The 13,161-nt window shown below is 46.0% G+C and overlaps 1 protein-coding gene and 1 long non-coding RNA gene across 2 annotated transcripts; one reads left to right on the top strand and one right to left on the bottom strand.

The window, feature by feature from the left end:
* Positions 1–3,722: 3,722 nt before the first annotated feature.
* On the bottom strand, positions 3,723–5,495 carry LOC135820815 (uncharacterized). The gene is made up of 2 exons (XR_010554206.1): positions 5,118–5,495; positions 3,723–4,410 (listed from the first exon to the last, which is right to left on the bottom strand). It is a non-coding gene; the product is annotated as an uncharacterized LOC135820815 (long non-coding RNA).
* Positions 5,496–5,674: 179 nt separating this feature from the next.
* LOC135821497 (cytochrome c-like) lies at positions 5,675–11,833 on the top strand. Its single transcript, XM_065334506.1, has 5 exons — positions 5,675–5,821; positions 5,918–6,017; positions 8,266–8,328; positions 9,099–9,146; positions 11,317–11,833. The coding sequence occupies exons 1-5, from the start codon at positions 5,753–5,755 to the stop codon at positions 11,349–11,351; spliced, it is 315 nt and encodes a 104-aa protein (XP_065190578.1). The 5' UTR covers positions 5,675–5,752; the 3' UTR covers positions 11,352–11,833.
* Positions 11,834–13,161: the final 1,328 nt, after the last annotated feature.

Raw genomic sequence — 13,161 nt, forward strand, 5'->3', positions numbered from 1 at the left:
TCCATAACGGGGTTATGGACTCTTGGTTTTATGAATTGAAAATAATGGTTTTGACCAGGGAGTCGTAAAATACCGGTACAGTCGTCCCTCTCTAATCCGGCACTTTATAATCCAGCACCCTCGATAAACCAGCACAATTTTCAGTAGCCAAAATGTCCTCTTCATGTACATTGCAGCAGTAAATCAGATTTGTTAATCCAGCACCCTCCCTTATTATTATTATTATTTATTAAATTTTTAATAGGGCATTCCCACAGGCCTAAGGCCTTCTTACGGGGTACCCTATATGTTTTTGTATAGATGAGCGGAAGTCTGATAGCGTGGAGCAAATACGAACAGAAGCAGGGAGCGAATTCCAGCGATCTGCACCTAAGAAGCTTAATGCGTACAAGCCATAGCGGTTATTAGCCGGGGGAAGAGCAAGAGACAGAGTAACCTGCGAGCGGGTGATTGACGCTGTGTGTGTGGCATTGACTCTAGTCACAAAACAGTCTGCACACCTTATGTAATGAAATGATCTGTAAATAAGTACGAACAATTTGAATCTCAAACGTAAGGAGATAGAAGCTAGGTGGTATCTGGCTAGAATAGTAGAAATGTCACAGAACCTTGGATAACCAAAAACAGTTCTAACTGCACGGTTGCTGAGGCAAGTCAAGCGATCTTGTTGCCCAGCCTGCAGACTGTGATAAAAAGCATTGGAACCGTACTCCAGTTGAGCCTGTATGAACGAGCAGTAGAAGGTTCTCTTTGCATCAATTGTTAGACGGTCACGGATTCTACGAAACACAGCTAGCTTGTCGCCTACCTTTCGCTCAAGGGCACTGATGTGGTCAGCGAATGTCAGGTGCTGGTCAAAGGTCATACCAAGGTACTTGACGGTGGTCGCTGGTGGAATTGAGACATTGTCAATGGTTAGTCGGAGGGAGGAGCATACTTTTTTCGATTTGGAGTGGAACACAATGAACTGGGTCTTGCTGGCATTCAGGATTAGTCCTCGTTCACTGAGGAAGTCCCTGATACGACACACATCTCGGGCCAGTTCTTCGGTAGTTTGTTGTAGGTTGCGGCCTGCTAGGTACAGGGCGACATCGTCAGCGTACTGGCGCACCATGCTGGAAGATGCTGCCGAGGGCAATTTGCGTACAGATAGGTTAAAGAGCACAGGTCCGAGGGTGGATCCCTGAGGAACTCCCCTGTGAGCTTCGTACAATTCACCTCTGGACGTACGTGTTACCACTCGCTGCCGCCTGCCTCGTAGGTAGCTCGCAAACCATTGCAGGGCGCTATCTCCGACGCCGATCTCGAAAAGCTCCTGCAGGAGCATGTTGTGATTGACCGTGTCAAATGCTTTCGACATATCAAGAAACGCTGCCACCACAAATTTACCGGCATCCAGACTTTGCTGCCAGTCATTCGCCACCAAGGCTAGCAAGTCATCGCAGGAGTGTTGTCTTCTGTAGGCGAACTGTTCAGGCGGCAGTGCTTGGTTTGCTTGTGGAGCGTCACGCACGAATTCCATTAGCTGGTCAAGGGCGCAGCGTTCTAACAGCTTTGACATTTGCGGAAGGAGCGATATTGGCCTGTAATTAGTAGGATCGCTGTGATCACCTCGCTTATGTATTGGCCGAACGTTAGCCTGTTTGCACGGAGTTGGGAAAGTTCCAGATTGTAGTGAGTCTGAAAATAGCGGAGCGAGAACAGGGGCAATCCCGTCAGCTGCAGACTTGTAGATTGCTGCGGGTACGTTGTCGGGGCCGCACGTTTTACGGCAGTCCAACCGCTTTAGGTAGAATTCTACGAGGCTTGTCAGGATGCGGTCGAAAGTGCAAAAGTTGTGTTCAGGCATCGGACCTAGTGGCAGTGTAGTGTGCGTTGTAGCGGTTGGTGTAGTTGGCGAACCCGGTGATACTATTTCGGAGAATGTAGCTGTGATGGCTTTGACCTCTGCACCTGGTGCACGGTGGATCTTGATTCGACCAAGCAGAGTGTTTAGAACATTCCATTGGCCTCTGGGGTTCTTCCTATTGTAAATAAATTCGTTCTGAAAGAATGTGGCTTGCTTGCGACGCGTGAGAAGTTTGCATTGCCGCCGCAGTGTCCGGAAGTTCTGGACTAGTTGCGGGTCAGCTGGGTTCTTTCTCATTTTCTGTGCGAACGCTTCTTCCTGAACAACAATTTCCGGAGCTCGTCCGCGGCATCTACCCAAGGGGCAGGTTTGTATTTGCCACGTAGTTTGACGGTTGTCATTGGACAGTGCTTGTCCAGGACCTCAGATACGTTGTGTTGGAATAGTTGAATTCGTTGGCATGTAGTAGTTGTGGTGTCAGTGGATGTGTCGAGCAACACCACAACTACTACATGCCAACTAATCCAGCAGATTTTCGTGGCACAAATGGTGCCGGATTATAGAGGGACCACTGTACCGGTATTTTCTGACTCCCTGGTTTTGAGTCTTTTGACGGTGTACTCGCGCGTGTGCTGAGGATTACAAAAAGTGAGCATTTTCCGAGCATTTTCGGCAAGGTTTGGGAGAATTTTCGGCAAGGTTTACGAGAATTTCCCAAAAGCATTTTCGGCAAAGTTTCGGGCACACCGCGTACCGGGCCCTAATCACCGCCGGTACGCGGTACCGGCACCGGTACAGTCCGTGCGCCAGTTCAGAAAAAGTCGTAAAAGTTGCACTTTTATTTTCCAGATTTGCCAAATTTCGCAGTATTCTCAAGATATCGCGAGACGAATACTCAATGGCGTCTCCTTCGTCGTCCTTTGGTTTACGTCCCCCGTGAGTTCTTTGTCTCAGATCGTTGTCGAAATCCAACCTAATAGTTGTTCTCTGCCCTAAATTTTGTCCGTGGCGATAACAAATAACGAGAAGTTGAGTTCTCGCTCGTCGCTTGCGTTTTCGTTATGTCGCTGATATTTTGGTTGAACATGCTATAATTTCGTGCCGTTGGTTTGTACAAGGGTTTCGCTATTTCCTGCATATTTATTTAGAAAGAGATATTAGCCAACAGTGCATCCTCCAATTTTGGCTTGTGCAAAATATCCGACAGCGGTGATACCAACCGTTTTGTCAACACTGTATTTTTGACACATTTTGACACACACATGTCTTCAATTGGTGAACTTAGGAACGACCGACAGAATCGTTCAAGGGGTCCTAGTATTCTGCGATGTACCAGCCAGACCATTGTATCCGTAGACCACGAATTTATAAACAACACGAACCTCAACAGGTTGCTGGAGCTCCAAACACAAACCCTCGTAGATCAATGCATGTGCCTATACTTGTATGTACAACAGCAACAATATCAAGCCAAATACAGTACTGAGGTGGGAAAGAAATATAAATAATACATGCAGAGAGGATGACACTACAAACACAGCACCCGAGCCAATGCAGAATTGAAGTGAAAAAATGGCATCTGCGGATGGCCTGGATATGGTGCTACTATGTACAGAACAACCGCCACAAGCTATGACACATAAAGTCTCGTACCTTCATTCACGGCGGACGCATGGAGCAAAGAATACGTTTACCATACACCCGTACATACATCACGTTTTCATGCGCTTTTTTCAACAGACCCACACACGTCTGCATGTACATGTAAACGCACAGACATGTACACGTACGTACGTGCACGAACATACACACCCATAAACATGCACACACATACACACACACACGCGCGCACATCCGCTAAAGTATGGGAGCGTATGTGCACAAAGCATCACGTGATTGCATTCACAAGTTTATACAAGACAGCCAGGTAATGAATGCATACTTGTAGTTGTGTGGTAGCTGCTACAACAAATGGAGCATTGCCATTGGCTAAATATTGCAATAAGGAGAGTGTTATGATAGTCATGCAAAGGTTCTGCTGTTATCAACGAAGTGCACGCCTCTCGTGCTAAGTTCAAGATCCATTGTACTCTTCTTTGCAACATACTTCGTGCAGCTTGCATCCAATCGTAGGCATCACGAGTCAAGGCAGCAGCCACATGGACCAGTAAGATTCACTGATATTGAGGATTTGGACCAGGGTGCTGTTCCGATCAAACTTGAAATAACACCTTGTTGAGCTGGGTCTTCCCCACTGGCACAGCCACCTGGTGTGGCCCTACCATTAGTGGTCTCTGCCCGTTGCCTTCATTTCATTGGTAGGGTTGTGTTTGACGAAAAGCCCACTTGACTGCCTTCCAGCATATAGCTTTCAAATGTAAGTGTGATGTATTGATATCACACATAATCACAGACATGCTGACGTTTGGTACATGCCTCAAGGCTAGTCAATAGAATTGATAGTCATACATCACTTCAAGCTAGGACCACTCCAGTGGGAGAAATGAGGTGATCCACTGTTGTCCGCTGGAAGCGTTTGACCCTGTTGATCATGGTGATATCTACATAGGCATCAATACACAGCCGGAAAGTGAAGTGTGCACACATAGACGCACACACACACACACACACACACACACACACACACACACACACACACACACACACACACACACACACACACACACACACACACACACAGTGACACACGCACACAGTGACACACGCACACGGACACACACACGCACGCACACACATACCAAGCAGCATAGCACCACAATTTCCACCATGTAAAGCAGCAAGTATCGCCCCCCACGCATGTGTATGCACAGAGTACATGATTATGCCACAAGGGATTTTTTATATATTTGAATGCAGGTGCACAGACCCTGGGTCATTGGCATTGGTCATGGGTTTCATATTCATGTCCTAACTATAAATTGATAAGTCAATAATAATTTTGCTCTTCTGTTTCATGCATTGTGTGTAAAATACCAATATACAGGCAAATTGTACTAAAGTACCATACAGCTCTGCATCAATTTTGCCAATGCTGTTTATTGTACATTGTTCACAATCGCTGCAATCGCTGCCATTTCTCATAAATAATATTGTCATGCAGTATAGTTACGAAATACACCGCCAGGATGCCACAATACAAAGATGGCTACATTTTTTCAACCAACATGCAATTATTGCGAAAAAATAAATATTTCCATAATTTCGTGCCGTTGGTTTGTACACAATTTCAGGGCTAAAATAACCTTACCCTGTCATGGCGATATCTCTGAGGAGTTGAATTCACCTAGTCTCCCTTGTGCAAAAAATTCCCTCGTGGTGCTGCCAGCTGCAATGTAATGGCAACCCAGAATAGGGTGAAAATCGAAAACGATAAATTCCTCGCCTCCCGTCCATCCAACTGCGCTGGTTGCATCAAGTACGATGTTTAGAAGACGAGTGGCATCCGACTAACGACTGGCAACATATTTCTTGAAGAAGGAAGCCCTCATTTCACCGACTGGCCTCGAGGTAGGCAACAAATCGACCAACAATTTACTGACCGGCGTCGTCATCTTTCCCTGCATAACGTCTGCATGTATGGTTCCCGCGCAGAAAATAAAAATCGGGCCAAAACAGGGTCTGGCGCACGGACTGGGTATATTGGACGCGATAGCGGACTAGCGGGTGATTTGCGGTTGGGAAACTAACTCGGATCGGGGCCGGGGATGCGTGCCCATGTGAGCTCGTTCTTGCGCAACGCTTGTGTTTTTCGCCGTCCCCGCCATCATTGCGGTTTGGCAAGAATCCAGCCTTTTATATGGTGCAACGAAAACCTGGTACCTTTGTGAATCTAGTCTTGTTTGACTGAGACGGTTGGCTTTTCCTTCCTCCCCAATTTTCACAATGGGTGACGCCACGAAAGGAGCCACTCTCTTCAAGCAGAGATGCGCCCAGTGCCACACCGTTGAGGCCGTGAGTGATCCGTGTCTCGTTGCCTTGCTCGTCCGTCGCGGGCCTTTCAGATCTTGACAAGCTGAGTGTGTTTCGTTCTTGATGCGTTGCTCTCAGGGCGGCAAACACAAGACTGGCCCCAACCTGCACGGCATTATGGGCCGCAAGACTGGCCAGGCGAAGGGTTACTCATACACTCAGGCCAACCAGTCCAAGGGTAAGCGTTGTAGCCATCTACGCACTGCGGCATGTCCCGCCTTGGTGATTTATTTTCTCTCCGTATCTCTTTGTGCGAAGTTTCTTTCACGTGCTTTGGGTTCATTGCAATGTGATGGTGAGCTGGTTGTAAATTAATTTGAGCTTTCTCGTGCACAAGTATCATCTGTCCCCGGGCCACGCTGTGTGTTCTGATGATTGGTAGCATTTCCTGCGAGCTTCCCACTGCCATCGCACGGGTGCCAGTTGGTATGACGTGATGAAGCAAACTGAAAACCAAAACATTTCAGGACGACAACACATGTACGCATCTCATGCTCACCCCGTGCCCGTATCCTCGAGTTTCGTTCGACCTCAATGACCTCAGTGGAAGCGATAGCTAGTCGCACTGTCCATGAAGAACTATCCGGTGTTAGCTTCAAATTTCCCCTGGCACTTGATGCCTGATACTGTAAAACATGATTGTAATGTTAGGTGCATTGAAATTTCGGTGTCGTGCACCTGACAGGTTTTAGGTGGTAATGTAGAATTAGGTGACTAGCGTTACCTGCACGTACAGTGCATACTCTGGTGCCTTTTATGTGTGATTTAAATTTAGGTGCCTGGTTTCTCTACCGAAATCACCGAATTTAAAATTCAACCGAAAATAACTTGTTTCACAGTAGTTCTGCATACAATAATACATCCAGGCAACAAGATTCAAGCTGAGATCTGTGCTGCATTCATACAAGCACGATATAGGCCTATCTGCTGCCTTGATAAGCGGGCTCGTAAGAGCTTTGCGATGATCTCAAGCCATGAACCGTAACATTGTGATCGAACAGACCCTAGTAGAGGATTGTGGGATCATGTTGAAATTGAAGTTCAGTAGTTTTTTGGGAAGCTTACCAGTGGCGGATTGAGGGGACCATGTTGTGCTCATTTTGACCACATCCCCATCTTCAAAATATGTTCCAGGTCCATAGCAAGGGTGACGGGGCATATTTGAATTACACCCTTTCCAGTCTTCCGTCATTATTTGGGATTGCTTTCCTGGTCCATTCTGGGTGACTTGGTCTAAATGCATATTGACTGTTGATGAGAGTCGTATCATTTGTGTTCTCACTGTCGTTTGGCCAAAGTGTCACCAAACTTGAAGAAGCCCCCATGTTTAGGCGCTCATGATATCAAGCCCCAAAGAACTGCAAGGCACACATCGCTTTCCCACACGGCACTCCCTCTCTGATTTGTACCACTCACAGACATCATCAACTGCCAAAAATAAGGTGTCAACATCAATTGCATGGCATTGTTCAATCAGACCTCGCTTTTCCGATCCTCTTTTATCCGCATCCCTCGCCATCCCGAAGAAAATCGTTGGTTCCCGATTTACAGCATATCTAGTGCATACATACAGTATGTGTGTTTGATTATCCGGTTCCCTCGCCTATCCGGATATTTTTTTGTGGAAAACGGATGTGCGCGGTTGAGCGAGGTCTGACTGTAGTAACGGTCCACTGAAGCTGCATGCCTTCAGAAGATCACTTATTTTGCGCTGGTGTGTTCAGTTGTGCTCTGTGAATCCGACCAAGAGTGCTTAGTTCAACTTGCATGGCCCTTGACCTTGCCCTGGAAGTGGTACGAATGCTGCTGCTGGACGTACACATGTACAAGCACAGTGATGTAATCGGAACTGGTCTCTGTACTACTGTCTTTCCTTACTGTAAGACATGTATATATAACGAGGAATCAAATCTAACGTTTTAACGGATGACATTTGTTCGTTATAATAAGATCCGTTGAGGCCGTACTGCTTCATATATGCTGTGTGTGGATATGGCAGAATACTGCAAGATCGTTAACATATCTTCTCGTTAACCTATGAATTTTGGACAATCGTTAAATTTGCGACTCGTTATAATAACATGTCTTACAGTATTCTTTTCGAGCTGGTTATGTGAACAAAGTAAAAAAATTAAAAAAAAACTGGTCTCTTTTTGCACTTTGGGTCGGATGTCAGTGAGTGCAACTGTACACGCAAGTCTATACCACTAGTGCTGTCTCTGTTTACAGTTTAAACCAGCGGCATAATTTTGAGCAACCAAAAATTAATGTCTTTTTCATGCACATTGCAGCAGTAAATCGGATTTCTAATCCAGCGCCCTCGCGGCCCAGCAGCAGAATTTCCGTAGCACAACTGGTGACGGGTTATACATTGACCACTGTGTGTGCGTTGTGTACATTTTGATGTGTGTGCTTGTCTTGTATAGGTATCACATGGAGTGACGAGACACTGTTTGTGTACCTCGAGAACCCCAAGAAGTACATTCCAGGTACGCATTGAAGTGATGATCGCGTATCCTGTTGCACTGTGCAGCTGGGTCTCAAAGTTACGAAAATTGCATTTTTCGTACTTTCAAGTGGCCATAAGTACAACAAAATGAATAAGTATCCCCCATAGGAATATCATTTCCGCAGTCCATGCATGCTAGAGAACAACTCAGAACAGAGAAAACAGCACTTCTGTAAAAGTTGTTTCATGGCCAAAGTGGTTGGAGCTACCTTAATGCACTGACGTACTCTCTTTACATACTCAATGAAGTTCGGTGCGTCTGTTTCATACCTAAAATTTCAACACACCGAAAAAACACTAACACACGTTATCCAATAGGGAACTGGTCCTCTGTACCTAAAATTTCTGTTCACCTAACCTGGCCTGTTGCCCTCATACCGAAAATATTGAGCACCGAAAATTTCTGAAATTCCAGTATTTATCCAATGTATTGTAGAGTGAAGCTTTCCTGTACGTGCTTTGTGACTACACTCGACCATCTCTTATCCGGCTACCTTGGTACCGAGCACTGCCCGTACCTCAGGATACTGTAAAGCGATCGCGGCGCGCAAAGTTTGCGTTGCGGATTACACAGTTTGGCAGTGACAAGTAAGCACTTGCGCATACAAATAAAAGTTCAAACCCCCAGAAGCATTTTTGCCATAGGAACTCAATCTGAAGGTGCCCGTATCTGTGGCGTCCGGATAAGAGACGTTTGAGTGTAATTGCATTGTAGCAACCCTTTGTTTCTCCTGTGTGTCCATGATGCAGGAACTAAGATGGTGTTCGCTGGTCTCAAGAAGAAGAGCGAGCGCAAGGGTAAGTGTACATGGGCAGTTGGAGTTTTTGTCCTTGGTTTGGAACTGCAGAGATGATGACTGTGGAGATCTGTGTAATTAGCTGTGTCTGAATGTTGAAAAATGCCCCGCTGTCTGATGATCCAGGGTGCGTAGCACCCTTGAAAACCCTGAAAGTTTTTCTTCCCCCGGGAATTCCCTCAAATCCCCTCAAATTTTGTATTTTATTAGAAAATGTCCCTTGAATCCCCTGAAATTTGTTTTCCAGATCACGCGACCTGGTAGACTTCCGTACTCAGCGACTGACTGTAGATCTACATGATATCAAGAGTACATAACCCCCCAGAGTGTGCAACGCCGATCCAGCTCTGCATAGGGTCTTGGTCGAGCGGAATCGGATCTTCTGATGTCATGCGTACACTCCACACCAGCGCAAGGCCGGTCTCGAGGCAGGGTACCATTGTTTTTGATCCAAGAGTACCCGCGACTCCCCGGGTTCCCCTCAGATGTGTACGGTATTATGACGCAAAGATCTGATTCCGCTCGACCAAGACCCTATGCAGAGCTGGATCAGGCGTTGCACACTCTGGGGGTTATGTACTCTTGATGATATGCATAGATCTACGAGTGCCAGTCCGATCACCTGTGCTGGTCATGTGAGTCGACGGCCTCAGCGGCCAGCGCAGCTCGCGTAGATCTTTACGGTATTTTTTACATTTGAGCCTTGATCGCCATGTACGCTCGACTATCGACTGCGGTACGACGGTTCCTGACTGTAGCGAAACTGGAATCCGCCACTGCAACTGCTTTTCCGTTTTATTTGTTTGTTTTGGCCTTCAACAAGACAAAGTGTCTTCAGTTTTTTTTCCGAATGCCGAAGACGTTTTACAGAGTTGTACTTGTTCTCCATGCCGAAAGGCAAGTGTGTTTTCAAAGATCGCTGGTTGTCTTTGGACCCGTACAAAGACTGGCTAGTTCGCTAAGAAGTTAGCGATGGAGAAGCTCGATGGTGACGGTGGCTCTACTGCTTGTAGTATTTTATTGATGATCAAAACTTCGATTATTGACATTCTGAATCAGTGAACCTCTGCTTGGCTATGGATATGTGGTGTCTAGCGACTGTATGACATCTGTGAATACCCTTGAAATGCCCCTGGAAATCCCCTGAAATTTTGTGTATATGTTGTGCTACGAACCCTGTGATCCCTCGTATGTACACGTGCAACTTGGCAGACAGCCATATGCCTCGGGGTGCGGAACAGTAATTCAGCATTGGAGAACACTGCCTGCTTGTTGAGATGGGCTAAAGTCATCCCTCTTTAGTCCAGAACGATTTTCAGTAGCCAAAATGTCCTCTTCATGCACTTTGCAGCAGTAAATCAGATTTTCTAATCCCGCGCCCTCCCTAACCCAGCACGATTTCCGTAGCATAAATGGTGCCGGGTTATAAAGGGACCACTGTACACGTTGCTTGTAAATTGTTCATGCTCGTTCCTTGGGTGTTTGCTTTGGCTCTCTAACTCGGCCGATATCCACTATGGTCTCTATTGTGAAATCTGGGCTCCTATGTTTTCAACCCTCCCTGGCCCAGAGCTTCTATTGGATACTGTTGGTGACTTTGTTCGAGTGCAATTTTAAAAGACCCACGGCCATCTTGTGTGTTGGTTTGGTGTGTGCATCATCCATAGTAGAGAGGTTCCGGGGTACGATTTTCCATGCCAAAATCCGTATGGGCTCTACGGATTTTTTCGAGGCGTGCTCAATACGATTTTTTGGCACGGAGAATCCGTGTGGACTGGCTTTCACACGAACCAGGTTTCGTATGGAGATTTTGCGTCATCGGGTGCAGAAAGATTTTTGCGTACACATTTGGTACGAGAAACATCGATTTTCCGCGGGAAGTTTTGATTTCGGTACAAATCTTCAAAATAAAGAGGCATAGCGCGGGAACGTGTGACGTGTTTGCGATCGTAACCTAGGCAATGACGGCAAACGCATAAGTTCCGTACTCCGGAACATTTCACTGCTCGAAAACGACGTAGCACCTCTACGGATTTTGGCACGAAAAATCGTACTCCGGAACCTCTCTAATAACACTGCAGGATTGTAGCAGTGATGATACGATGTGTTTTGATCAGCTCCCCCAAACTTATGGTCATCGTGTGTGTGCTTTGTATTCTCCTTTTGCCCAGATCTGATTGCATACATCAAGGAATCTACCGCCTAATTATTTATCATCCACCATCTGTCTATCTGCCTTCATCTTCAAGTCGGTTGCACGCTTCGGCGCGTTTGAAAACCTAGCAGGGTCGCTTTTCCACACCTGCTAATATATTTGGAATTTATACGAAAATTTAGTATTCTCTGACTTTGTTGTCTGGCTGTGTCTAGCAAACCATTGTTGCTGGATTGTGAGTTTATTTGCTGTTTGTTTCTCTCGCAACAGCCAAACTCGTTCCATTGCGCATCCGAAAGCATTGTCAATGATCACCTAGCAATTCAACCAGTCGAGTCTTCACTGGGCAGCTAGAACCTGCTGGCAAACATTCTCAGCATCGCCCCAAGTAGGCTGATCGCCGAATGCAGTGGGTTTTACTCAATTTCATTCTGGTGCTGTTCTCCGGTCGTGTGGCGTTGCTCTTCGGTGTCTCTGGTGGCTGGTTCCTTTCTCTGTGAGGCATAGCAATCACACAAATTCCATGCTGCAAGTGATGTTATCTCTCCGGTGTGGATTTTGTGTCCCCTCAGTGAATCGTGTGTACTGGCTGTATATGCAGGTACATGTAAATGTCAGCGCACATGCATTGTGAATGTGTCTCTGTTTAAACTCAAAACAAATCCCATGAATTTATATGAAAAAATGCACGACACTGACCAACAGTGACTGTGTCAATCAACTCTAGCACGTCCTGGATGCGCACTCCAACAGCCTTATCGACTCGTCATGACTGCAACGAGTGGGTTTTAGCCAAGTACGTGCGATTTCAACAGTGATACAGAGAATAAAACCGTAAATCGCGCCTCTTTTTGTCTTTGCGATTCTTCTCAAAATTCGAGTATGTCTCACCCATTCTTGTTGGAATAAATATTGATTGATTGATTTTATGGTGGCGAAACATACCAAACAACCAGTCGGATCGGCCCGTTGATTTTGGCATATCCATTATCAGCATGACACAGAACAGGATCGAGGGTAACTTAAGTGCCAAAAATTGGCTTTGTTCAAGACAACCTTCAGCTTCGCTTATTTTTTGTCTTCTGCTCCGAAACGTACAAATTTTTTCAAATATTCGCGGCTCCATTGTAAAGTCTTTCGGAGAATGTTTTGGCATGGACTTCGTGAACACAACCCTTTGCTGCACCCATTCATCACTTTTATTAGTGTCTGTTCTCAAGGCTGTCCCTCCAGGAAATCGTGATTCCACGGATGCAACAAATTTCGCGATTTTCGCCCAAACCCGCGTTTTTTGTTGTTTTCTGCACTATATCTCACTTTTTATGCACTTTTCACGCAGTGCTTTCCATGATCCTGTAGGTTATTTGCAGGGAGACGTAAAATAACGACTCCCTGGTTATTTGCATAGTACAACTCGGACTACTCCCGAGTAGATATACGAATGCAACAAGTTTCGTGATTTGGCCCAAATCCGCAATTTTCTGTAAATAATTCCGCGAATTCCTGGCAAGTTCTGCATCATTCCGCACTTTTCGTCGCATTTTTTGTTTTCTGCTGCAATTTCTTTCGCAAGTTTTCGAGAGTTTTTTCCGCAAATTCCCGCAGGGACAGTCAAGGAAAAGTTCGCAAAAATCATTGCCAGTAAAATTATCAGAAAACTCTTTAAAACTGAAAAGCAGCCGACTCGTGTAGATGGGTTGTGAACGCCAGAAGCTAAATCACGCCGTGTTTCACGTGTGCTCCAATGAACTCGTCCCCGTTTACAAGGAGGGGGCTAATCTTCTCGCAGAAAAGGGGAAAAAGAGGGGGAAAAGAAGAGCGGGAAATTGAAAAAGAGGGGGTAAAGAATGGCGGGAAAAGG

Source organism: Sycon ciliatum, chromosome 7, assembly GCF_964019385.1.
Source record: "Sycon ciliatum chromosome 7, ocSycCili1.1, whole genome shotgun sequence".
Classification (NCBI taxonomy): domain Eukaryota; kingdom Metazoa; phylum Porifera; class Calcarea; order Leucosolenida; family Sycettidae; genus Sycon; species Sycon ciliatum.

Coding starts and splice junctions, on each gene's coding strand:
- LOC135821497 (XM_065334506.1), top strand. CDS start 5,753: ATGGGTGACGCCACGAAAGGAGCCACTCTCTTCAAGCAGAGATGCGCC. Junction 6,018..8,265: donor TCAGGCCAACCAGTCCAAGG/GTAAGCGTTGTA, acceptor TGTCTTGTATAG/GTATCACATGGAGTGACGAG. Junction 8,329..9,098: donor CCCCAAGAAGTACATTCCAG/GTACGCATTGAA, acceptor TCCATGATGCAG/GAACTAAGATGGTGTTCGCT.